Source organism: Mustelus asterias, chromosome 6 (genome assembly GCF_964213995.1).
Source record: "Mustelus asterias chromosome 6, sMusAst1.hap1.1, whole genome shotgun sequence".
Taxonomy (NCBI): domain Eukaryota; kingdom Metazoa; phylum Chordata; class Chondrichthyes; order Carcharhiniformes; family Triakidae; genus Mustelus; species Mustelus asterias.
The window spans coordinates 129,407,914-129,434,352 of NC_135806.1; the positions used below are offsets into that span (position 1 = coordinate 129,407,914).

General features: G+C 47.1%; 1 protein-coding gene across 7 annotated transcripts in view; it reads left to right on the forward strand.

Annotated features, from left to right (window-relative positions):
• glra3 (glycine receptor, alpha 3) overlaps positions 1 to 26,439 on the forward strand; it is a 166,724-nt gene that overhangs the window by 12,205 nt on the left and 128,080 nt on the right. For all 7 annotated transcript variants that reach the window (XM_078215466.1, XM_078215465.1, XM_078215468.1 and 4 more), the window contains exon 2: positions 4,998 to 5,065. In XM_078215466.1, the coding sequence (XP_078071592.1) occupies positions 4,998 to 5,065 (68 nt within the window). The remainder of the gene's footprint in view (positions 1 to 4,997; positions 5,066 to 26,439) is intronic.

The window sequence follows — 26,439 nt, forward strand, 5'->3', positions numbered from 1 at the left end:
TGAATTGAGGGTCAGTGATTGCAGGGGGGTCAGTAGTTTCCAGAAGGATCACCAGAGCTAGGGGAGGTGGTCATAGTTCTGGTATGGGAATGATTGTTTGGAGGATAATTGGAATTACATGGGTTTGGTGTTAGCTGTGAAGGGTCAGTAATTGCAGGGGGATGCGGTCCAAGAGAAAGATTGTGAAGATCAAGAGGGTTTATAGGTTAACTGAAAATGTTGTGAAGGTACTTACCACATGGATCCAGTGCCTCTCGCCTCCTTTCACCTGACGGATTTGTCCAGGTGTGGGAAAGCTAGCTAACATGGGTTAAAAATATAAACCCTATAAAAATGAAAATTAAGCATTCTGTATAATTCAGAAAAAGGGACAATGAGGACCTTGAACAGTTTGACATAGGAAGTAAGGCACGCTGGCACTGCCCACCTGGCACACTGGCAGTGTCCACCAGGCACAATGGCACTGCCCACCTGGAACCCTGGCACTGCCCACCAGGCAGCATTACAGTGCCAGGGGCAGTGCCAAGGGGGTGGAGCCAGAGTGGGTGTGGAGCGATGACAGGGGCGTGACAAGTGGGGAGCTCCATAGAGGTGGGAGGGACATCTGCTTAGGTGGAAGGGGAGGGGGGATCTCTGCCGGGTGGTGAGATCAGGGAGTGGGTGATTGGAGGTGTGGGAAGGGAGAACTCTGCTAGGGGGGTGAGATCAGGGAGTCGGGGAGGGAGGCAGGTTGATCAGCGAGAGGGTGTGGCATTGTCTGTGGGGGGGAGGGAGGCAATGTCTGTTGTGTGGGGGGGGGGAGGGGGGGTGTACGGGAGTCGGCAGGAGGTCTCCCAGTACATTGGCACCCCTGGAGCTCAGCAGCCGGCTTCAATGGTGAGCTGAGCCTCCATCCTGCCCCCTGCTGGTGGGATTTGCATCCTGGCTCTTATGTTGCACGAAGTGCCATAAGATTGTAGTTTTAAACTCAGCAGGAAAAAGTCCGAAATTTTCCCATTTTCTCGCTCGTTCAGCACTTAGAAACTTTTTTGTTTGCTCACGCCTTATATGACTATAAAAGATTTGAATTGAGCTTCCTCAGAGTGAATTCATCACCACATCTCATTGTGCCTCCATTAAAACCAGGAGTGGGTGGGTTTGAGGAGAATGGATTCTTGCTTCAGATTTTTAGCCTTTTCGATATCCCCCTCCCCAACCCCAACCTAACACAACTATTTTGGTTTGGGATCGATTCAAAATATTCCCCAGTGTGTCTCCCAAGAGGAACATAAAGTCAAATTGTCTTCTTCCTATTAATACTCTCCCTTGCCCATTGAGACAGTCTCTCCAAACATCACTGAACGAGCTTTGCTCTAATTGACAGTGCTTTTGCAGGCAGCTAAACGCTATACCTGACTGTTTTTTTATAGTGATGTAGAGTCACTGATGTTGGGTGACATTCACTGTTCTGGGGCTATTCTTAGCACCACACTGAAAGAGTTCTGAGTCTCACAGACAATTCACTTAAAAAAAAGTCATCAGTTTGGGTTTGATTATGCAAGCACGTTTTCTACATGGAATGTTTATCTTTTCTACATTAACGTTTCTGCCTTGCAAATACAAAACAAAGAAATATGTAATAAAGCAGTTTCGCAATTCAATATTATTCCATCATTCATAATAGTTCACCCATGCTTCACCCAAAATGGCTCAGAAAATTAACTGAGCACTTAAAAAACACACACAATCTATTGTGCGGTGGCACAGTGGTTAGCACTGCTGCCTCACAGCGCCAGGGACCTGGGTTCAGTTCTGGCCTTGGGTCACTGTCTGTGTGGAGTTTGCATGTTCTCCCCGTGTCTGCAAGGGTCTCCTCCAGGTGTTCCGGTTTCCTCCCAAAGTCCTAAGATGTGCAGGTTAGGTGGATTGGCCATGCTAAATTGCCCCTTAGTGTCAGGGGGATTAGCAGGGTAAATATGTGGGGTTAAGGGGATAGGGCCTGGGTGGGATTGTGGTTGGTGCAGGCTTGATGGGCCAAATGGCCTCCTTCTGCACCGTAGAAATTCATGTGAAGAAAATACCTTTTCACACAGCGGGTGGCTATGGTTGGGAATACACTGCCAGAGAGCATGGTGGAGGCAGGTTCAGTCAAGGCATTCAAGGGGGACGGCACGGTGGCACAGTGGTTAGCACTGCTGCCTCATAGCACCAGGGACCCGGGTTCGATTCCCAGCTTGGGTCACTGTCTGTGAGGGGTTTGCACGTTCTCCCCGTGTCTGCATGGATTTCCTCCGGGTGCTCCGGTTTCCTCCCACAGTCTGAAAGACATGCTGGTTAGGCACGTTGACCCAAACAGGCGCCGAAATGTGGCGACTCGAGGAATTTCACAGTAATTTCATTGCAGTGTTAATGTAAGCCTTTGTTGCGACTAATAAACAATAAAAAAAATAATGAGAAGATTATTTGAATTGAAACAATGCGCAGGGGTATGTGGAAAAGACAAGGGAATGACACGTGGTGTGTGCAGACTTGATGGGCCAAATGGCCTCCTTCTGCACTGTAATGATTCTGTGAAAATATTCTCTCCCATGATAGGTGTTGGCCCTGATCTGTTGGTAGCACTCTTACCTCAGAGTCATGAAAGTTGTGGGTTCAAGTCCCACGCCAGAGGCTTGAGTCTATTATCCAGGCCGACACTCCAGTACTGAGGGAGAGTTGCACTATCGGAGCTGCCATCCTTTATACGAAGAAAATAACTAAGAAGGCTGCCCGCCCTCTCAAGAGAATGTAAATGATCTGAGGGAGAGAGTGGAGTTCACCCTATGTCCTAGTCAATATTTACCCCTGGACAAACATCACATAAAACAACTAATGTGTCATGTAGCTCAGGGCTATTTGTGGCATCTTGCTGTGTGCAATTAGATTGGAGTACTTCTTTGCCTTACAGCACTGACTGGAATTCAGAAGCATTTCATTGGCTGAGATCTGTCGGCTATCCTGAGGTTATAAATACATAAATGCAAGTTCTTTAATCTTGGATTTGCTTTGCAGACATTATACAATAAACAACAACCTCACCACCTAACGAAGCAGTCTGGTGGTTGGGCTTTTGCCTCCGGGTTACACGGTTGTGGGGAGGTAGTGGCCTAGTGGTATTATCGCTAGACTATTAATCCAGAAATCCCACCACGGCAGATGGTGGAATTTGAATTCAATAAAAAAAATACCTGGAATTAAGAATCTATTGATGACCATGAAGTCCATTGTTGATTGTTGGAAAAACCCATCTGGTTCACTAATGTCCTTTAGGGAAGGAAATCTGCCGTCCTTACCTGATCTGGCCTACATGTGACTCCAAAGCCACAGCAATGTGGTTGACTCTCAGCTGCCCTCCAAGGGCAATTAGGGATGGGCAATAAATGCTGGCCAGCCAGCAACGCCATGTCCCAGAAATGGGTAAAACAAAACCCACATTAAAACTCAGATGTGTTGCGTAAGGCTGCCTCCCTGCATTGCCTGAGGTAGTATCCTTTATGCAAAATCTTGAGCTGATGTCCTGCCTGCTCAAGTGACTGCGAAAGGCTATAATGAGGAGAGGGTTAAGTTAGTGCTCTGGAAGGATGAGGTCAAATGGACTGGAGGAGTTGTGGACCTAAAGTCCAAGATCAATGGCATTTAACCCCCAGTGAAAATGATATTAATGGAACCTGACTCCCTCCTTTGGAGAGAAAACGGCTATGAGCACAGCAAAATAATAGGCAGGTAAAGGTGTGGTGGTCCATCAAACCATGATGCCCACTGTATCATGTTGAAACATCTTCCCCTCCCAACGTCCACATGCATGCTGGGAGAAGTGAAAATCTACAGCCAATGTGGAGAGGAAATGTTCTGAAAAATTGCTCTTTGATCCTGTCAACCAATCAAAACTAGTCCAGAATATCATAGATCATAGGATCTCTACAGTGTTACAGTGCAGAAGGAGGCTATTCGGCCCATCAAGCCTATACCAACTCTCTGAGAGATTATCTTACCCAAGCTCTCTTCCCTGCTCTATCCCCGTAACCTCAGACATTTACCATGGCTAACCTATCTAACCTACATTTCTTGGGACACTAAGGGGCAATTCAGCATGGCCAATCTATACAACTTGCACATCTTTGGAAAGTGGGAGGAAATTGGAGCACCCGGAGGAAACCCACGCAGACACAGGGAGAACGTACAAACTCCACACAGACAGTGACCCAAGGCTGGAATTGAACCCGGGTACCTGGTACTATGAAGCAGCAGTGTGCACTGTGCCACCATGCCGCCCTGGTGGTCAGTCTTAACTGCCAGGTTTATTTGGAGTCCTGATGAAGGAGCCGCGCTCTGAAAGCTCTTAATTCCAAATAAACCTGTTAGACTTTAACTTGGTGTTGTAAGACTTCTTGCTGTGCCTACCCCAGTCCAACGCTGACATTTTCACCTCACACCTTATCTCTTTATCCTTGTTTTTTTTAAATTCTTTCATGGGATGTGGTCAACATTTTCATGGTCCATCCCTAGCTGATCTCGAGGAGGTGGTGATGAGCTGTCTCCTTGAACTGCTGTGATCCATGTGGTGTAGGAACTGCTGTCGGAGAGGGAGTTCCGACCGCAGGAGATCTCCAGCAATCCCGATGATGTACGATGCAGTCTCTGCCCCAGTCAGCCCTCGCAACAGAAACTGGCATGAGCGCCATTCTGTCCTGTGATCTCGTTACCACTCGCAGAGCTGGGGTACCCTGAGCAGCCGCTACTCAGGAGCCTGTCGCTCGCATCCCATCCAGATAAAAACAGAGACACGGCAGCGGGAGGCAGAGCAAGGCAATCAAAACAGAAAGAGTGGGAGGGAGAAGAAGCTGTGAGCAAGCTCTCAGGGTCTCTGCACAATGTCAGGAGTGAACTTGATGCATGTGGACATTTTGCACTCTGTCTTTCACTGCATGTTGGAGAGAGTATTTATTTGTGCTTCACTGTTTTGCTCATTATCTTTTCAGGCCCTCCTGTTAATGTCAGCTGCAACATATTCATCAACAGTTTTGGTTCAATTGCCGAAACAACTATGGTGAGTAGAAATATTTATAACTCCCTTTGCGCAGTAAGCTGCCTCGTAATGGTATATATATATATATATATCATTTCTAACATTATGCGTACATATAAAACTCTAAATTTGTCAATATATGTGTTTCCTTTCCCAATTAGCTTTGTATTTACAGGGCGGCTGTCTTCCTTTAAGGCCTTATTACATGGTGCTTTTATTGAAACATGTTTCATGCTGCAGCTGTCGGACAGAAGAGATAACGAGTCAAAGAAAATCATAAGGATTCTTCATAGAATCAAGAATCATAGAATCCCTACAGTGCAGAAGGAGGCCATTTGGCCCATCGAGTCTGCACTGACCACAATCCCACCCAGGCCCCACCCCCACATATTTACCTGCTAATCCCTCTAACCTACACATCTCAGGACTCTAAGGGGCAATTTTTTTTTTTTAACCTGGCCAATCAACCTAACCCGCACATCTTTGGATTCTTTCTGGATGTTCGGGAACAATGAGTAACTATGATAAGAATACAGACAGAGGGCTCAATTTTCAAATGGGCTAGGGCCTGAAATCAGAGGTCATAGAATCATAGAATAGCTACAGTGTAGAAGGAGGCCATTTGGCCCATTGAGTCTGTACCGACTCTCCGATGGAGCATCTTACCCAGACCCGATCCCCATAACTCCACTTTTACATCACTAGTCCACTTAACCTACACATCTTTGGACACTTAAAGGCAATGTACCATGGCCAATTCACCTAAGATACACATCTTTGGACACTAACAGGCAATGTACCATGGCCAATCCACTTAACACACACATCTTTGGACACTAACAGGCAATTTAGCACGGCCAATCCACCTAACCTACACATCATTGGACACTAAGGGGCAATTTACTATGGCCAATCCACTTAACCTACACATCTTGGGACACTAAGGGGCAGTTACCATGGCCAATTCAGCTAACCTACACATCTTTGTGGGAGGAAACCGGAGCACCCGGAGGAAACCCACGCAAGCACGGGGAGAATGTGCAAACTCCACACAGACAGTCAACCAAGCCAGGAATCGAACCTGGTTCTCTGTCAACATCCCCACCCCAAGATGCTGCTTTTAATAAAGGCAGCTCAAGGTGGGATTGACTACCTGCCTCGTGGGGTCATTAAAGTTAAGCACAAAGTCTATTGAGGCCCTGAGGTTCTGAGATCTTCACCTGACACTGTGGATAGTTCAATTTGACCAGACCGTGGCCACACCAACGTGGTGGACTGAGACTGGGAAGTAGAGGTGAGGGGGAATAGATTATGTGAGGGACCCGACTCCTGACCCACGATGGCTATTAGGCCAGAGCTGTGACCATTGGCCATCCGGTGGAAAGGTTGTCCCTTCAGCATCATGGCCAGGCAGCTATGGCCATTGCAAAAAAAATTGACCTCTTCTTCAGTGGGCGTCTTCATATTGAGGGTCCCTCTCTCTCCATTATGAACCTGTAACTCCCACCTTGACCAATGTGTCAGTGTTGGCAAGGCCAATTGGCCCTTCACCCTCGGGAGCCCGCTTGCCATCCTTATCGGATGGCGGGCCCACTCCCTGCATTAGTTAATCTGCCTGGGTGGATGTTGCTAGAACACTCTGCGCAGGAACTGAAAATCTCAGCTAGAAAAAAATGGTATCAAATAATAGGAGAGTGTTTTGCTGAAGTTGGACCTTGAAGAACATGAACTTGAAGAATCTCCACAGTAACAGCAGATGGGGGTGTAAATTGGCATAGGGATTCGTGGAATCATAGAATCCTACAGTGCAGAAGGAGGCCATTCGGCCCATCGAGTCTGCACTGACCACAATTGCAGTCAGGCCCTATCCACATAACCCCATGCATTTACCTTAGCTCGTCACCCTGACACTAAGGGGCAATTTAGCATGGCCAGTCCACCTAACCTGCCCATCTTTCAACTGTGAGAAGAAACTGGAGCACCCGGAGGAAACCCACACAGACACGGGAGAATGTGGAAACTCCACACAGACAGACACCCAATCGAACCTGGGTCCCTGGCGCTGTGAGGCAGCAGTGCTAACCACTGTGCCACCATGCTGCCTCTTGATTATACTCGGGTCCAGTTCCCTTTCCTGCTCACTATTACACCGTAAGAAGTCTCACAACACCAGGTTAAAGTCCAACAGGTTTATTTGGTAGCACAAGCCACGAGCTTTCGAAGCGCTGTCCCTTCATCAGGTGAGTGATGATGAAGGAGCAGCAAGCGCTCCGAAAGCTAGTGGCTTGTGCTACCAAATAAACCTGTTAGACTTTAACCTGGTCTTGTGAGACTTCTTACTGTGTTTGCCCCAGTCCAACGTTGGCATCTCCACATCATCACTATTACACCAACAGCAGTGTGCCAGAGGATCATAAACTTGGCCAGGACCTGGAAACACTGAGTTCCGGCCTAGTGTTGGAGTTAGTCAGAGCCTATTAAGGGGTAGAAGGAATGTCCATTTTTGACAATAAGAGGCTCTCCACCATCAGCTCTTGAAGCTGCCGGATATATCCTTGGCAGTGGTTTTGGATGTGTCTTCGCATTGTAGGTGGGACCCATCTGTAGAATCCAGTCCGGGATTGTGATTTGCTTTTGAATATTATCGACAGTACACCAACACAGGAGATCAGGGGCAGCTTTTTTATATTATTGGCGATGGGGAGACAATGGCCTGGTGGTACTATCACTAGGCAATAATCCAGAAACTCAGTTAATGTTCGGGTTCGAATCCCGCCACGGCAGATGGTGAAATTGGAATTCAATAAAAACAAATTTGGAATTAAGAATCTACTGATGACCATGAAACCATTGTCAATTGTCGGAAAAATGCATCTGGTTCACTAATCTGGTCCTTTAGGGAAGGAAATCTGCCATCCTTACCCGGCCTGGCCTCCTTGTGACTCTAGAGCCACAGCAATGTGGTTGATTCGCAACTGCCCTCGGGCAACTAGGGATGGACAATAAATGCTGGCCAGTCAGCGACGCCCATGTCCTATGTATGAATAAAAAAAAACCATGACCACCCACAAACCCACCCTAGATCTGGCTACTCCTGTCAAACAGCATTGCTGACGGCCAGGTACCCCAAATGCTCCTCTTGTTCCAGGTATCCAATCAGCTGATGTCCTCTGGGCTTGCGCTGGAGGTCACCATTCATGCCAATGCTTTGGTCATCTTTCCCCTTCGAAGGAGAGAAAAGTCACATTCATTTTTATTATTGATTCCAAAATACTGGAAAATGCACCAATAGGGCAGAAATCCCCCACCTGGGACCAGGTCCTGTGGTGGTGGGGGGAACGGGAAATGTTTCCCTTTGTGGAGGTCAATGGAAAACTTCACCCTTATATCTTCCATACCCGGCATAATTAATTATGCCTCCAGAGGTATCATAGATAGCAAGTGTTGCACCATTTTTCGCAGTGGGGCAGGCTTGATGGCGCGCAACCTTCATCATACCTGGGTGCCATATTTACAAGGTCCCTGACATCACTGACCCACTACTGAAGAAAGTAAATGGACCTCCTGAGAACTGAAGATGGATCTCCAGGATCACTCTGAGGCTAGAATTTGGACCTCTTACAGCTGGAAGATCAACCTGATTGGTGCTTCCTCCACCCGCTACTGCGAGGAGCTGCCAGAATCCAGGGTCACTGAAGGCCCCCATCCTAAACTCCAGAGGCAGGCCTAGGCCATCTTCAGGCAAGACCTCAGTTTTGCATGCCAAGTTGGTCCAGAAGAACCCCCCACCAAACATTTTTCCTGCCAACGGGGGGCACGGGAGAATTCCGGCCATTCTGTCAAAAATTCCATTTGTTTAGGTGTTCACGTGCCCCAAACCATCTCATTGAAGTTTAAAGTTTATTTATTAGTGTCACAAATAGGCTTGCATTATCATTGCAATGAAGTTACTGTGAAAATCCCCGAGTCGCCACACTCCGCTGCCTGTTCAGGTACACTAAGGGAGAATTTAGCATGGCCAATGCACCTAACCAGCACGTCTTTCGGACTGTGGGAAAAAACCGGAGTACCCGGAGGAAAGCCACGCAGACACAGGGAGAGCGTACAAACTCCACACCGACAATGACCCAAGCCGGGAATTGAACCCAGTTCCCTGGCGCTGTGAGGCAGCAGTGCCAGCCACTGTGCCACCCCCAAAATTTCAAAATCTCAAAGGCAGATCAAATGCTTTTAGCCTTGAAGGCCCCTTTAGACCTTCAAGCACTTCAGGCACGAAACTCAATTGCCCTCCCTCAATATTTCTAGCTGTCATCCTCACCTTTTGCCTTTGATCAAGCTTGTCGCGAAATGTCTGAATCCCCTCATATGACTTTATGTCACTTTTTATGACACCCCTGTGCAGTATCTTGGAACGTTTTACCATGCTAGGAGTACTATATAAATGTAAATTGCTGTTGCATGTCTTTAAGTTTCTCCGTGAATCATAGAATCCCTACAGTACAGAAGGAGGCCATTCAGCCCATCGAGTCTGTACCGACCACAATCCCACCCCTGTTCCCGTAACCCCACATATTTACCCTGCTAATCCCCCTGACACTAAGGGGCAATTTATCATGGCCAATCAACCTAACCCACACATCTTTGAACTGTGAGAGGAAACTGGAGCACCCGGAGGAAACCCACGCAGACACGGGGAAAATGTGCAAACTCCACACAGACAGTGACTCGAGGCCGGAATTGAACCCTGGCCCCTGGCGCTATGAGGCAGCAGTGCTAACCACTGTGCCACCGTGCCGCGAATGTGTATCTACCACTTGAGTTACAAGCGTGTCTCTGCATTTCACCTCTATTCACCTGTCACAGATATTTAGTTAGGACAACCATTCAGCTATCAGCTTCGGGTGCTGCATAGCACCTGGGAAATTAGTAATTCACTTCTGCCAGTTTCCTAGCTTGACATGTTTAGGACAAGCTTCCACTTGGAGGATCTTATGATATGAGTGGCACTGACAGGGCAGCATTTACTATTCACATCGTACTTGCCCTCAGGGCATTATGAGTTGACCAGATAGCGTGGGACTGGAGTCACGTGTATGTAGGCCATGTTGAGTCACAGCGGCACTTCTGTTCCCTTCTGTGGAGGACATTAGAACCTTAAAGAATTTTGCGAAGGGTTCGCTCACAGATAGACAGTTAAATAATACATTTTTAAAATTAGTTCCGAGGAAATTAATAAATAATTCAGCCTCAGCATGGCTGTTGCTCCAGTCCTTTGAGAGTTAACATGCGGCTTTTAAGAGTACAGAATAAGGGATATTCTCAGAAGAACGCTATACTGTCGTACTGAAATCTATGCCTCAAGCTGGGTGAGTTTGTTATCATCAGGATGGCAACTAATTTAAGGGATACGCAATGTGCAACAGTCATATTGAGGAGGTAACTGCTGAAGTGCCCCTGTATGACTAAGGCTCCAGACGCAAGTACAAGATTCATTCTGATGTATTGCTGTATCAGAAACCCCTTGTCCATAATTGCATTAACCGGTCTCTGCCACACTTTCCTTCAGCTCTTCTTCAGCTATTGTTAATGCCCATCCATAACCAAGTTATTCTGAGCATTTCCACATGAATCCTCAGCATAATGTACAACTCAAATGCCGGGTAGTTATTCAAAGAGCAAAGAGCAGTACAGCACAGGAACAGGCCCTTCAGCCCTCCAAGCTCACGCTGCTCACATTGTCCTATCTAGACCAACCGCTTGGATCCCTCTGTTCCCCGGTCTGTTCATGTGTCTATCCAGATAAGTCCTAAATGTCCCTAACGTGTCTGCCTCAACCACCTCACTTGGCAGTTCATTCCAGGCCACCACCACCCTCTGTGTGGAAAACTTCCCCCGCACATCTCCACTGAACCTTTCCCACTCAAGCCCTCCCATGCTACATGAATGTTCTTCCTCGGACCTCCCCTCGTGGGGTTAAATAGGAACAGGAGTATGCTTAGTGGGCTCCTCATGTCTGCTCTGCCCATCAATCAGATCGTAGCTGATCTTTTACTTCAAGTCCTATTTCCAACCTTATCCCCATATCTCTTGATTCCCTATCAATTTCATCCTTGAGCAGACTGAATGGCTGGGATTCTCCAGCCATGCTCGGCTCAAAACCGGAGAATCCCACCTGAGGTCAATGGACCTTTGCATGGTCCGTCCCCCACCGTCCGCTATAATTCCCGTGTCGAGCGTGATGGGAGAATTCCGGGTGATAACTTTCATTCCAGGAAACAGTTCAGTGATCCTTTGCTGCACCCCATCTAAGGTGAGGATATATGGGAAGGTGGTGGCGTAGTGGTATTGTCGCTCGACTAGTAATTCAGAGATCCATGGTAATGCTCTGGGGACCCGGATTCGAATCCCACCACAACAGATGGTGACATTTGAATTCAATAAAAACCTGGAATTAAAAGTCTAACGATGACGGTGAAACCATTGTCGATTGTTGCAAAAAAACAAACTGGTTCGCTAATGTCCCATAGGGAAGGAAATCTGCTGTCCTTACATGACTCTCTCAATGTGGCTGATTCTAGCAAACCACTCAGTCAAGAACAATTAGATGAACAAAATCTCCTGAATGAATAAAAAAAAAATCTCGGGTAAGGATTCTTGAAACCACTGTCTCAGTATCCAGGTGAAATCTCGCATAGTCTTGTTTATTCATTTCCCACTGTTTAAAACAGATTCTGATATTCTCCCAAATTAAATAATTTGTGCCAGTGGAGTCATTTAACATTTAATCATTTAACATTAAACATTCCACTGTCTCGAAACTGAAAAGGTAAAGGGATTTACCATCAACTGGGATCTTGGTGACTAGTAGCACAGATGTGGCTACTAAAGCAGGTCAAAGGTAAAGTCATCTGCAATGGGTGGATAGGGAGCAGCTGTTCCCCTTAGTTGAAGGGTCAGTTACGAAGGGACACAAGTTAAAAATGAGGATTGGGAGGTTGAGGGGGGATTTGAAGAAAATCTTCTTTACTCAGAGGGTGGTGATGGTCTGGAATGCGCTGCCTGGGAGGGTGGTGGAGGCGGGAAGCCTCACATCCTTTAAAAAGTACCTGGATGAGTACTTGGCACGCCATAACATTCTAGGCTATGGGCCAAGTGCTGGTAAGTGGGATTAGGTGGGCAGGTCAGGGCATTTCATGCGTTGGTGCAGACTCGATGGGCCAAAGGGCCTCTTCTGCACTGTAGGATTCTGTGATTCTGTGAGTAACTCCCCTCCTGATCCTCCAATCTCCAGCATTTGCGAGGAACTGGTCAGGAGGGTGATGGAATACTGTGCTCTTTCTCGGATAGATGCTGCTGCAACATAGCCATCCAGGGCACCCTATCTAATCCCTTCGACAGTCACTCCCCCCACCAACAGCTCACTGTGTCTGCAGTGTGTACCATCGTCATGACACACAGCAGCAACCCGCCAATACATCTTTGACAGCAGTTCCTAGTCTTGTGCCCTTCACCAGATTGAACAGTTTAGGTCTATACTCTCTGGAGTGTAGAAGAATGGGAGGAGATCTAACTGGTGTACATAAGGTGCCAAGGGGGTTTGACAGGGTAGGTGTATTAGTGGATGTTTCACCTTGTTGGACATTCTAGAACAAGAGGCCATAGTTTTAAAATAAGGGGTGGCAAATTTAAAACAAAAATATAGGGGGTGGCTTGGTGGCACAATGATTAGCACTGCTGCCTTACAGCGCCCGGGACCCGGGCTCAATTCCGGCCTCGGGTCACTGTCTGTGTGGAGTTTGCACATTCTCCCCATGTCTGCGTGTGTTTCCTCTGGGTGCTCCTGTTTCCTCCCGCAGTCCAAAGATCTGTGGATTAGGTACATTGGCAGTGCTAAATTATGTTAGGGAGATGAGCAGGGTAAATACATGGGGTTATGGGATAGAGCCTTGTTGGGATTGCTGTCGGTACAGGCCTTATGGGCTGAATGGCCTATTTCTGCACTGCAGGGAGTCTATGATTCTATGAAAAATGAGGAGGAATTACTTCACTCAAAGAGTCATAAATCTGTGGAATCCTTTACCCCAGAGTGCAGTGGACGCTGGAACACAAAACAAATTTAAGAAGGTGATAGGTAGGTTTTTAATGAGCAGCAAGATGAAGGATTCTTGGGAGTGGGCAGGAAGGTGGAGATGAGGCCGGCGTGAGATCAGCCAGTGTAGAATGCTGGAGCAGGTTCCAGGGGCTGAATCGCCTACTCCTGCACTGAGTTCTTATGTTCAGAAGGACAAAGCCAGCACGCTACACAATCAGGCCACACATGGTGACACAATCAGATCCCAGTCATGGAATCATAGAACCCCTACAATGCAGAAGGAGGCCATTCGGCCCATTGAGCCAGCATCGACAGCAATTCCACCCAGGCCCTATCCCCATCACTGAACTTATTTACCCTGTTAATCCCCCTGACACTAAGGGGCAATTTAGCATGGCCAATCAACCTAACCCGCATATCTTTGGAATGTTGGAGAAAACCGGAGCACCCAGAGGAAACCCATGCAGACACGGGGAGAACGCTCAAACTCTCGGTTAATCAGCAGTGCTAACCACTCCAAACAGTGGTTAGCACTGCTGCCTCACAATGCCAGGGACCGAGATTCAATTCCCAGCTTGGGCCACTGTCTATGTGGAGTTTGCACGTTCTCCCTGTGTCGGCGTGGGTTTCCGCCGGGTCCTCCGGTTTCCTCCGGCAGTCGGGAAGACGTGCTGGTTAGGTGCATTGGCCATGCTAAATTCTCCCTCAGTGTACCCGAACAGGCGTCGGAGTGTGGCGACTGCGGGATTTTCACAGTAACTTCATTGCAGTGTTAATGTAGCCCTACTTGTGATACAGACAAATAAAGTTAAACTTACAAGGTCCACAAAGGCAATCACCTGAGGCTGGAATTGAACCTGGGCCCCTGGCACTGTGAGGCAGCAGTGCTAACCACTGTGCCACCGTGCTATCCAATGCACCTAAATAGCACGTCTTTCGGACTGCGGGAGGAAACTTGGGCAAATGTCGACACGTTTTCATAGTCAACTCACACTAGAGTGAGTACTTTCACCAAGTTATTTGCAGTGACTTAAGAAGGAGGCTCATCTGCTAAGGGCAATAGTAAATACTGGCTTCATGATGGACATTTCTTTGCGAGAGCATGCCCTCCACCCTGGAAGCCCCGGATGAACATGTATCTGAGGTCATCAATGCAGATGTCAGAGCAGCTTTCTCAAAGGTCAACCCACGGAAAGCAACTGGCCCGGATTGGATACCCGGATGAGCACTCAGATCCTGCACGGATCAGCCGGTGGGGGTATCCACAGACATCTTCAACCTCTCTTTACAACAATCTGAGATCCCTATCGGCTTCAAGAAGATGACCATCATCCCGGTACCTAAAAAAACCAGGCAGCGTGCCTTAAAGACTATTGGCCGGTGGCTCTAACATCCATCATTATAGAACATAGAACAGTACAGCACAGAACAGGCCCTTCGGCCCACGATGTTGTGCCGAGCTTTATCTGAAACCAAGATCAAGCTATCCCACTCCCTATCATCCTGGTGTGCTCCATATGCCTATCCAATAACCGCTTAAATGTTCCTAAAGTGTCTGACTCCACTATCACTGCAGGCAGTCCATTCCACACCCCAACCACTCTCTGCGTAAAGAACCTACCTCTGATATCCTTCCTGTATCTCCCACCATGAACCCTATAGTTATGCCCCCTTGTAATAGCTGCATCCACCCGAGGAAATAGTCTTTGAACGTTCACTCTATCTATCCCCTTCATCATTTTATAAACCTCTATTAAGTCTCCCCTCAGCCTCCTCCGCTCCAGAGAGAACAGCCCTAGCTCCCTCAGCCTTTCCTCATAAGACCTACCCTCCAAACCAGGCAGCATCCTGGTAAATCTCCTCTGCACTCTTTCCAGCGCTTCCACATCCTTCTTATAGTGAGGTGACCAGAACTGCACACAATATTCCAAATGTGGTCTCATTTGAGGTGATATGAAGTGATTTGAAAGGCAAGTCATGACACGAATCAATTCCAGCCTCCCGGATTACCTGGATCCACGACAGTTTGCCTATTGCCGCAACAGGTCCACAACAGACACCATCTCCCTGGCCCTGCACTCAACCCTAGAACACCTAGATAACAAGGCCACCTATGTCAGACTCCTATTTATTGACTACAGCTCAGCCTTCAACACTATTATTTCCACGAAACTCATCTCCAAACTCTGTGGCCTGGACCTCAGCACCTCCCTCTGCGACTGGATCTTGAACTTCCTAACTCACAGACCACAATCAGTAATGATAGGCAACAACACCTCCTCCACAATGATCCTCAACACCGATGCTCGACAAGATTGTGTTCTCAGCCCTCTACTATACTCCTTACATAACTATGACTGTGCGGCCAAATTCCCCTCCAATTTAATTTTCAAGTTTGCTGACAACACCACCGTAGTGGGTCGTCGGATCTCAAACAACGATGAGACAGAGTACAGGGATGAAATAGAGGATCTGGTGAACTGGTGCGGCAACAATAATTGCTCCCTCAATGTCAACAAAACGAAGGAGATTGTCATCGACTTCAGGAAGCATAAAGGAGAACATGCCCCTGTCTACATCAGCGGGGACGATGTAGAAAGGGTCAAGAGCTTCAAGTTCTTAGGTGTCCAGATCACCAACAACCTGTCCTGGCACACACCCCCCCCCCCCCACCACCCCCTCCCCCCCGCCCCATGCTGACACTATAGTTAAGAAAGCCCACCATCGCCTCTACTTTCTCAGAATACTAAGGAAATTTGGCATGTTAGATATGACTCTCACCAACTTTCACAGATGCACCATAGAAAGCATTCTTTCTGGTTGTATCACAGCTTGGTCTGGCTCCTGCTCTGCCCAAGACCGCAAGAAATTACAAAATATCGTGAATGTAGCCCAATCCATCACGCAAACCAGCCTCCCATCCATTGACTCTGTCTACACTTCCCGCTGCCTCGGCAAAGCAGCCAGCATAATTAAGGATCCCACGCACACCGGACATTCTCTCTTCCACCTTCGTCCGTCGGGAAAAAGATACAAAAGTCTGAGGTCACATACCAACCGACTCAAGAACAGCTTCTTCCCTGCTGCTGTCAGACTTTTGAATGGACTTACCTTGCATTAAGTTGATCTTTCTCTACACCCTAGCTATGACTGTAACACTACATTCTGCACTCTCTCGTTTCCTTCTCAATGAACGCTATGCTTTGTCTGTGTAGCGCGCAAGAAACAATACTTTTCACTGTATGGTAATACATGTGACAATAATAAATCAAATCAAATCAAATGAAATCAAACCTTCATCCCTAGAATGGATTGAACAATGGACAATACTGCGGGTGCCTTTCATTTGAGTCAGTCGCATCCACTGTTGCAACATCCACTTGCTTCCTGGAATATATGATATCAGATCAGTTTATTCCCACTGTAGTCATGTTTCTGCTGCTGGCAATCCCTCAGCAGGTTCACTGACCTGTGTGAAATATGACTTTTGGTGGCAGCCAAGAGGCCTGTGAGGCCCGCTGGAAGGTTGTCTCCATGGTGACCTTGCAGTTGGTCGAAGCCAACCAAGAAAACATTTTTAAGACTTGTGCCCAAGGCCTCAAAAGCAGCAGGAGAAGTATTTATGGGACATTTGTGCCAATGGCTTGTGCCACATAGGGCAATGTCGCAGATATCACAGAATTTCCCACGTGCTTCATACAGACAGGCGGCACAGTGGTTAACACTGCTGCCTCACAGCGCCAGGGAACCGGGTTCGATTCCTGGCTTGGGTCACTGTCTGTGCGGAGTCTGCACATTCTCCCCATGTCTGCCTGGGTTTTCTCCGGGTGCTCCGGTTTCTTCCCACAGTCTGAAAAAAGTGCTGGTTAGGTGGATTGGCCATGTTAAACTGCCCCTTCGTGTCCCAAGATGTGTAGGTTAGGGGGATTAGCCATAGTAATTACAGTATAAAAAATGGCTGCTGTGCTGCATTTGGTGCATTGGCCGTGGTTAAGTGGATTGGTCATGCTAAATTCTCCCTCAATGTACCCAAACAGACGCCAGAGTGTGGCAACTAGGGCATTTTCACAGTAATTTCATTGCAGTGTTAATGTGAGCCTACTTGTGACACTAATAAATAAACTTCAACTTAGATTGCAGTGCAGACAGCGATCCTTCTTTGGCTGCAGCTAATTGTTCATTTTCAAGGATTGTCTGAAGATAGCAATCTCCTTTTGGAAGGAGTCTGAATCTATGACTTTTATCATTGACCTTTGTCACAGTTACCACTTCCTTCAACCCATTTGCACAATGCTCAACTCTGCTATCCCTTCAGCTCACAATCTCTGGGATGTATGCAGCCATGTTGGTGATTTGGCTGTGATGATATTCAAGATGAGGTGAATGAGGTGGGGTTCTCCCCTCCCACCTCTCTCACCTCCACCCCCGCCCCCCCCCCACCCCCAGCGCTGTGTTATGCAGCAGCGGAGACAGACTGACATTGGGCTGCGGCAGGATCTTCCAGTCCCGGTGCTGTCAACTGAAGGATTGCACCCTCCACCGCTGGGGACCCACGAAAGAGCATTGTCGTTGGTGGGGCTGGAAGATCCCACTGGCTGGAACATCCAGATAACCCCGCGCGACAAGAATGGAACCAACTGCCGGTCATTGGGGAGGCGATGGCCTCGTGATATTATCGCTAGGCTATTAATCCAGGAAGTCAGCTAATGTTCTGAGGACCCGGGTTCAAATCCCACCACGGCAAATGGTGGAATTTGAATTCAATAAAAAAAATCTGGAATTAAAGAATCTACTGATGACCATGAAACCATTGTCGATTGTCAGAATAAACCCATCTGGTTCACTAATGTCCTTTAGGGAAATCTGCCATCCTTACCTGGTTTGGCCGACATGTGACTCCAGAGCCACAGCAATGTGGTTGACTCACGACTGCCCTCAGGTAACTAGGGATAGGCAATAAATCCTGGCCAGCCAGCGACGCCCATGTCCCACAAATGAATAGAAATGAAAATGCTGGCATACACGAGGATACTTTGTGTGGCTGGAGCATTTCACATCTATACACAGAGCAGGGAGCAAATTGTCAAAATGTTCCTTCAAAGAACCACTTTCCCCCTTTACCTGCACTGTGTGATATCCCCTGTATTGTTCTTGAAGCTTCATATTTGTCTGTGTCACAGAGTAGTCCTGAGCTTTGGAAAGCTGCTGAGTGCTCCCTCCTCCTTGCCGCTGATATTCTTTCAACCAATTATCTCAAAAGTGGCTTCCTTCAAGAAAAGATCAGGAGCTGCACCTTATCAATAAACACCATCTTTCTCTGCCAGTAGAATAATAATACAGCGTCACACAGCGGCTCAACTTCTGAGGCATCCTACATGCTGAAATTTCATCATTTGGGTCCATTGAATCGTAGAAACCCTACAGTGCAGAAGGAGGCCACTTGGCCCATCGAACCTGCACCAACAACAATCCCATGCAGGCTCAATCCCTTTAACCCCACCTATTTACACCACTAACCCCCAACACTAAAGGACAATTTAGTACGGCCAATCCATCTAACCTGCCCATCTTTGGACTGAGGAAGGAAAGTGGGACACCCAGATGAACTCCATGCAGACACGGGGAAGAATGTGCAAACTCCACACAGGCAGTCACCCGAGGCTGGAATTGAACCCGGGTCCCTCGCAAAGAGCTCTGTACACACTTTGCTAAAGTTCTCAATATTTGCACCCTCAGGGTCCCGTTCATCTTTCCGGCTGTTTCTATTATGCAAAGATCCAGATAACAAGCTGCCCGAAGGTTACTGCTTGTTAGCACATAACAGAATGTAACACTTAGATTAATTGTTTCCTTGTCGGCACATCTTATTCATAACCATACGATTGGTTTACTTCCACAAGTGCCTTGATCACCTTTTCAGGCGCTTTGTGCAACAGAATTAACCCTTGCAGTGATTTGCTTCTGTGCATATATGCACCACAGCCCTCAATAGGTGAAAGGTTTGGAGCAGGGGGAGAGGAATGGGAATGGTGACCCTGGGTGATTTTTAAAAATTCTTGTTCTTTCATGGGATGTGGGCATCGCTGGCAAGGCCGGCATTTACTGTCCATCCCTAATTATCCCTGAACTAAACCGTTTCAGAGGGCAGTTGAGAGTCAACCACATTGCTGTGGGTCTGGTCGCATGTGGACCAGACCAGGTTAGGAAGCAAGGCTCCCTGAAGGGCTCTAGTGAACCAGGGTTTTTACAACAATCAGTTATAGCTTCAGGGTGGGATTTTCCAGCCACGCTCGCCCCAAAACCGGAAAATCCCACCCAAGGTCAACGGACCTTTGCATGTTTCACCCCCCCGCCAGCTATGATTCCTGTGGCGAGCGGGATGGGAAAATTCCGCCCTTATTGTGACCAGTGCTGACATTAGCTTTCAGCTCCAGATTAATTCCAATTGAAATTTAAATTCCTTTAGCTACCATGGTAGGGTTCGAACTCATGTGGCCTAGCTCTCTGGGTTACTAGTGCAGTGACATAGCCACTATCCCACCATTGCACACTCCCATAATGAGAATGCAATGTAAAACAGGAGATATTGGTTCTGTCACCCACTTAAGCCTTATTAGTTTGGCAATTATGCCAATGAGATGAAGTCTAACATGCATCTCTCATTTCCGTCAAAGAAACTGGGAGCCAACCCTACATTTCATATACCACCTCCAGCTCATGCCAGTGTCTCCACTGTAACCCATTGCGGGTTGTGGGGAAGTCATATTGAGCCACTATCTCATCAAGAAGGAGAGACTCCGGTTTTGGATAGAGTCGTAGAGTCATAGAGCAATACAGCACGGAAACAGGCCCTTCAGCCCAACCAGTTCGTGCCAACCATGGTGCCCTCCCAGCTAGTCCCAATTGCCCACCTTTGGCCCATATCCCTCTAATCCTTTCCCATCCGTGTACCTATCCAAATGCTTTTTAAATGTTGCTATTGTAACTGCCTCAACCACTTTCTTTGGAAGCTCATTCTATATATGCGCCACCCTCTGTGTGAGGGTGGATATGCATAAACACTCAGATAGATTCACGGTGAGGTTGCCTGACCTCCTGGGATGATTGACCTGGTGACTGTCTATACCATGCACATTGCTCCCCATATCCATTCATTGTCTTAATGGATTGGCTATCATGGGCCGAATTTTCCCAGCACCAGGGTGGTGGGATTGGAGTGGGAAAATAGCGGACAGCCCCCTGCACAGTCCATCGGTCAGGTATGCTTCCCAGGCATGGCCTAGTGCTTGATACTTAAAATGTTCTAAAATTAGATTTGAACGGCTACTGTCTCCTTTGAAAGAAGTTAAGCTTGTCAGACCTTGCTTGTGTCTGCATGAAATATGTACTGCAATTATAGTGGTAAGTCACAAGCCAATTACAGATAAGGAAGACACTCGACGCATCATTAGCTGCTTCACCAGAAATACCGACACTCTCTGGTTATCAAGACTACCCATTATCTCAGGATGCATCTCGATGGGGAAGGTTTAATGGATCAATTGCCTTTCTTCAACCCACACTTTTTCATATTGATTGGAACCTTTATGTTGGGGGTTTGGTGTGGAAGTGGCCTTGCATGTCACATACTATTGAAACTGAGTCATTCTCTAATATAAGTTCCTACTGTTCAGATTAATCTTTCCCGCTACAGAATGGGAATATGACTGGATTTTTAGACAGCACAAATCATGTCATCATTAGAATGCCGGCAGAATCCCAAATTGTAGGGTTCACTCCCAGAGAGACAGTGGCATGACAGTCGTCGGTAGACGAGCAATTCAGAGGCCCAGGCTAATGCTCTGGGAACACAAGTTCAAATCCCGCCACAGCGGCTGGTAGAACACGACTCTTTTTTGAAAGTTTATTTATTATTGTCACAAGTTGGCTCACATCAACACTGCAATGAAGTTGCTGTGAACTTCCGGGTCTATGCTCGATGGAGTTCAGAAGGATGAGGGGGGATTTTTTTAAACTTACAGAATACTGAGAGGCCTAGAAAGAGTGGACATGGAGAAGATCTTTCCAGTAGTGGGAGAGATTAGAACTCGAGGGTACAACCTCAGAGTGAAGAGACGCTCCTTTAAAACTGAGATGAGGAGGAATTTCTTCAGCCAGAGGGTGGTGAATCTGTGGAACTCATTGACACAGAGGGCTGTATAGGCCATGTCATTGAGTGTCTTTAAGACAGAGATAGATAGGTTCTTGATCAATAAGGGGATCAAGGGGTACGGGGAGAAGGCAGGAGAATGGGGATGAGAATCGTATCAGCCATGATTGAATGGCGGAGTAATTCGATGGGCCGGATGGCCTAATTCTGCTCCTATATCTTATGGTAGAAACATAGAAACATAGAAAAACTACAGCACAAACAGGCCCTTTGGCCCACAAGTTGTGCCGAACACATCCCTACCTTCTAGACCTACCTATAACCCTCCATCCTATTAAGCTCCATGTACTCATCCAGGAGTCTCTTAAAAATTATGGTCTTATAAAACTTGGGATGAAGGGATCAACGGATATGAGGGGGAAGGCAGAATCAGGTTATTGAGTTGGATGATCAACCATGATCAAAATGAAGAATGGAGCGGGCTCGAAGGGCCAAACGGCCTTGTCCTGCTCCTATTTCCTACACTTTTATCTAATTTCAGCCAAAGCAATTAAAGAGAAATTGCAAACATGTCACTTGATGGAATTTGGAGTTTGGAACAGAACAGGAGGAATTGGCAGAATGGGGTGCAGAGAACCAGAGGTGAGCCCTCAGTAATCTCAAACTGATAGCTGCGGAGGCTGGCCGTGGGTAATCAACTGGCGATTCACATTTCACAAGTGAACAAGCGGAGGCGGTGGAGACAAGGAGAGAAATAGAGAATCCACATGTGAGACCACAGAATGTTCCAAGCTGTGCTCAGCTGGATGTAGACTTCACACCCCATCCCCTTACCTCCCCAGCCCCGCGCCCTCCCCATTCTAGACTCACTCATGGGTCATTAATATCCCCTCCATTGTGTCCATTTCTGGCACCACACTTCAAAAAAAGATATTGAGACTTGGATGGGAGCAGAGGAGGTTTACTGGAGTGGTAACTGCGATGAGTTCATCAGCTGGGTGGCAAACTACACGAGCTGGGACTTTGCTCTTTTGAGCTGAGAAAGGTTCAGAAAATATAATAGAGATGTTCAGAATCATGAAGAGTTTTGATGAAGTAAATTAGGGGAAAATGGTTCCGGTGGCAGAAGGGCCAGTCACCCGAGGACACAATTTTAAGGCCATTGGTGAAAGGTGAGATGAGAATTCTTTTTAGGCAGCCAGTTTGTGTGACCTGTACTTTCTGCTGGTTTAGTCGAGGTATACTCAATGGCTGTCCCAAGGGAATTGGATGAATTCTTGATGGAGAAAATCTTTCAGGGTTATGAGAAAGGGCTGTGCTCAGCCAGCGTTACATTCTCAGCCCCCTACTATACTCCTTATACACCTATGACTGTGGGACCAAATTCCTCTCCAACTCGATTTTCAAGTTTGCTGACGACACCACCGTAGTGGGTCGGATCTCAAACAATGACAAGACAGAGTACAGGAATGAGATAGAGAATCTGGTGAACTGGTGCGGCAACAATAATCTCTCCCTCAATGTCAACAAAACAAAGGAGATACTCACCGACTTCAGGAAGCGTAGTGGAGGACATGCCCCTGTCTACATCAATGGGGCCGAAGTAGAAATGGTCCTGAGCTTAAAGTGTTCAGGTGACCAGATCACCAACAACCTGTCCTGGTCCCTCCATGCCGACACTATAGTTAAGAAAGCCCACCAACGCCTCTACTTTCTCAGAAGACTAAGGAAATTCAGCATGTCAGCTACGACTCTCACCAACGTTTACAGATGCACCATAAAAAACATTCTTTCTGGTTGTATCACAGCTTGGTATGGCTCCTGCTCTGCCCAAGACCGCAAGAAACTACAAAGGGTCGTGAATGTAGCCCAATCCATCAGGCAAACCAGCCTTCCATCCATTGACTCTGTCTACACTTCCTGCTGCCTCGGCAAAGCAGCCAGCATAATTAAGGACCCCACACACCCCGGACATTCTCTCTTCACCTTCTTCCATTGGGAAAAGGATACAAAAGTCTGAGGTCACATACCAACCGACTCAAGAACAGCTTCTTCCTTGCTGCCATCAGACGTTTGAATGGACCTACCTCGTACTAAGTTGATCTTTCTCTATACCTTAGCTGTGACTGTAAACAACATTCTGCACTCTCTTCTTTCTTTCTCTATGAACAGTATGCTTTGTCTGCATAGCTCGCAAGAAACAATACTTTTCACTGTATACTAATACATGTGACAATAATAAATCAAATCAAGAAAAGAAGCAGGAATGTGGGACTTGATGGATAGACCTTTCAGAGATCTAGTACTGACACAACGAGCCACAGTGGCTGCCCCCTGAGCTGTAAGATTCCATGATTTTCTTCTCGAATGGTAAACCATTTCTTCTTCAACTTCCTGTCTGAATGACCCACAAAACCATGACTCCCACAGCAGATAGAGAAAGGACTCAAGTCCTAATCTACGCCGGCCAAAACGGAGATGAAACCCAATGCTGTTGGCACCAGTCTGGTCAACACCAACCATTCAGCCACACCTAATAAATCCAATTATTGTGGCAACATGTTACATACGTGTTGTAGTCCAGACCTATGAATATGAGGGGTGGTGATGGCTTGGTGGTATTATCACTGGACTATGTATCCAGAAACTCCGCTCATGTTCTGAGGACTCAGGTTCGAATCCCGTCACGGCAAATGGTGGAATTTGAATTCAATTTTTAAAATCTAGAATTAAGAATCTACTAATGATCATGAAACCATTGACGATTGTTGGAAAAGCCCATCTCGTTCTCCGATGTCCTTTAGAGAAGGAAATCTTCCATCCTTACATGCCTGTCCTACATGAGACTCCAGAGCCACAGCAATGTGGTTAACTCTTAGCTGCCCTCTTAAATGGCCTAGCAAGCCATTCAGTTCAAGGGCGTCAGGATGGTGAGTGGCTTGGAGGGGAACCTGCAGGTGGTGGTGTTCCCATGTTTCTGCTGCCCTTGTCCTTCTCGATGGAAGTGGTTGTGGGTTTGGAAGGTGCTGTCTAAGGATTTTTAGTGAACTGGACTGTGGCTACTGGGTATGAAGAAGCAGAGTGATGAAGCAGGATGGTTATACTTTCAGGACTGCTGTACTCTGCAGTACATATAAACAACTTGAAAAGAATCGGCACCAGGAACAGAATATATCTCCCACTACGGTAGCTGGCAGAAATTAAGTTCAATTAATGAAGCGTGGAATTGAAAAGCCTGTCTCAGTATTAGTAGACATGATGTGGAAATGCCGGCGTTGGACTGGGGTAAACACAGTAAGGAGTCTAACAACACCAGGTTAAAGTCCAACAGGTTTATTTGGTAGCAAAAGCCACTAGCTTTCGGAGCGCTGCTACTTCGTCAGATGGAGTGGAAATCTGCTCTCAAGCAGGGCACATCCTTTCCTGCAGCATATCAGGTAGACAACGTTGGCCGAAAGGATGTCCCGAGGCATGGTACATTGGGGAAACCATGCAGACGCTACGACAACGGATGAATGAACACTGCTCGACAATCACCAGGCAAGACTGTTCTCTTCCTGTGGGGGAGCACTTCAGCGGTCACGGGCATTCAGCCTCTGATCTTCGGGTAAGCATTCTCCAAGGCGGCCTTCACGACACACGACAGCGCAGAGTCGCTGAGCAGAAACTGATAGCCAAGTTCCGCACACATGAGGACGGCCTAAACCGGGATCTCGGGTTTCTGTCAGACTATCAGTAACCCCCACAGCTTGCCTGCTGGACTTGCAGAATCTCACTGGCTGTCCTGTCTGTAGGCAATACACATCTCTTTAACCTGTGCTTAATGCTCCCTCCACTCACATTGTCTGTATCTTTAAGACCTGGTTGGCTGTAGAGATTCTAATCAGTATTCTGTAATTTGATTTTGTGTCTCTGTGCCCTGTTTGAGAGCAGATTTTCACTCCATCTGACGAAGGAGCAGCGCTCCGAAAGCTAGTGGCGTTTGCTACCAAATAAACCTGTTGGACTTTAACCTGGTGTTGTTAGACTCCTTACTCTGTATTAGTAGTCATGAAACTATCATTGATTGTCATGAAAACCCATCTGGTTCACTAATGTCCTTTTGGGAAAGAAATCTGCCGTCCTTACCCGGTCTGGCCTACATGTGACTCCAGAGCCACAGCAATGTTGTTGACTCTAAACTGCCCTCTGAAATGGCCTAGCAAGCCATTCTGTTCAAGTGCAACTAGCGATGGGCAATGTTTCCGTTACATGACTAACCAGGAATCTTTCCCACTCTTACTTCCTTGCCATTGGTGTGTGTTGGAAGGATTTGCAAGTTGTTACCCAATCGGTATCAATGGTATTGATCCAAATCTCATTTATTGCACAGATTACAATGTTCCTGGTTCTTGCTCAATAGGCTGCAACATGAATTTAAATCTTTAAAGTTTAAAGTTTATTTATTAGTGTCACAAGTAGGCTTACATGAACACTGCAATGAAGTTATTGTGAAAATCCCCCAGTCACCTTCCTCGCCCATCGAGTCCTGGAGTGGGAGTCAAACCCAGAACTTCTGGCTCAGAGACAGGTACATTACCCACTGCACCACAAGAACTGCAACTGATAAACCGTTAACAATTCTTTTTCCTTATTCGCAAAGTGTCTTTTTAAATGAAACTGATTCAAAAGCATTCAGTCCCAATCGTGAACCACCTTCCAGCAGGTAAGGGACCTTAGTTGACCCCACCAGTGGTGGCATAGTAGTTAGCACTGCTGCCTCACAGCGGCAGGGACCCGGGTTCGATTCCAGGCTGGGGTCACTCTGCAGAGTCTGCATGTTCTCCCCATGTCAGCGTGGGTTTCCTCTGGGTGCTCTGGTTTCTTCCCACAGTCCGAAAGACGTGCTGGTTAGGTGCATTGGCCATGCTAAAGTCTCCCTCAGTGTACCCGAACAGGCACCGGAGTGTGGCGACACGGGGATTTTCACAGTAACTTCATTGCAGTGTTAATGTAAGCCTACTTGTCACACTAATAAATAAACTTTCAAACTTTAAAGCTTTAAATTCATATTGCAGCCTATTGAGCAAGAACCAGGAACATTGTAATCTGTGCAATAAATTTGGATCAATACCAGTATCATTCTGGACATGCGAAGAATTTTTCGTTACAATA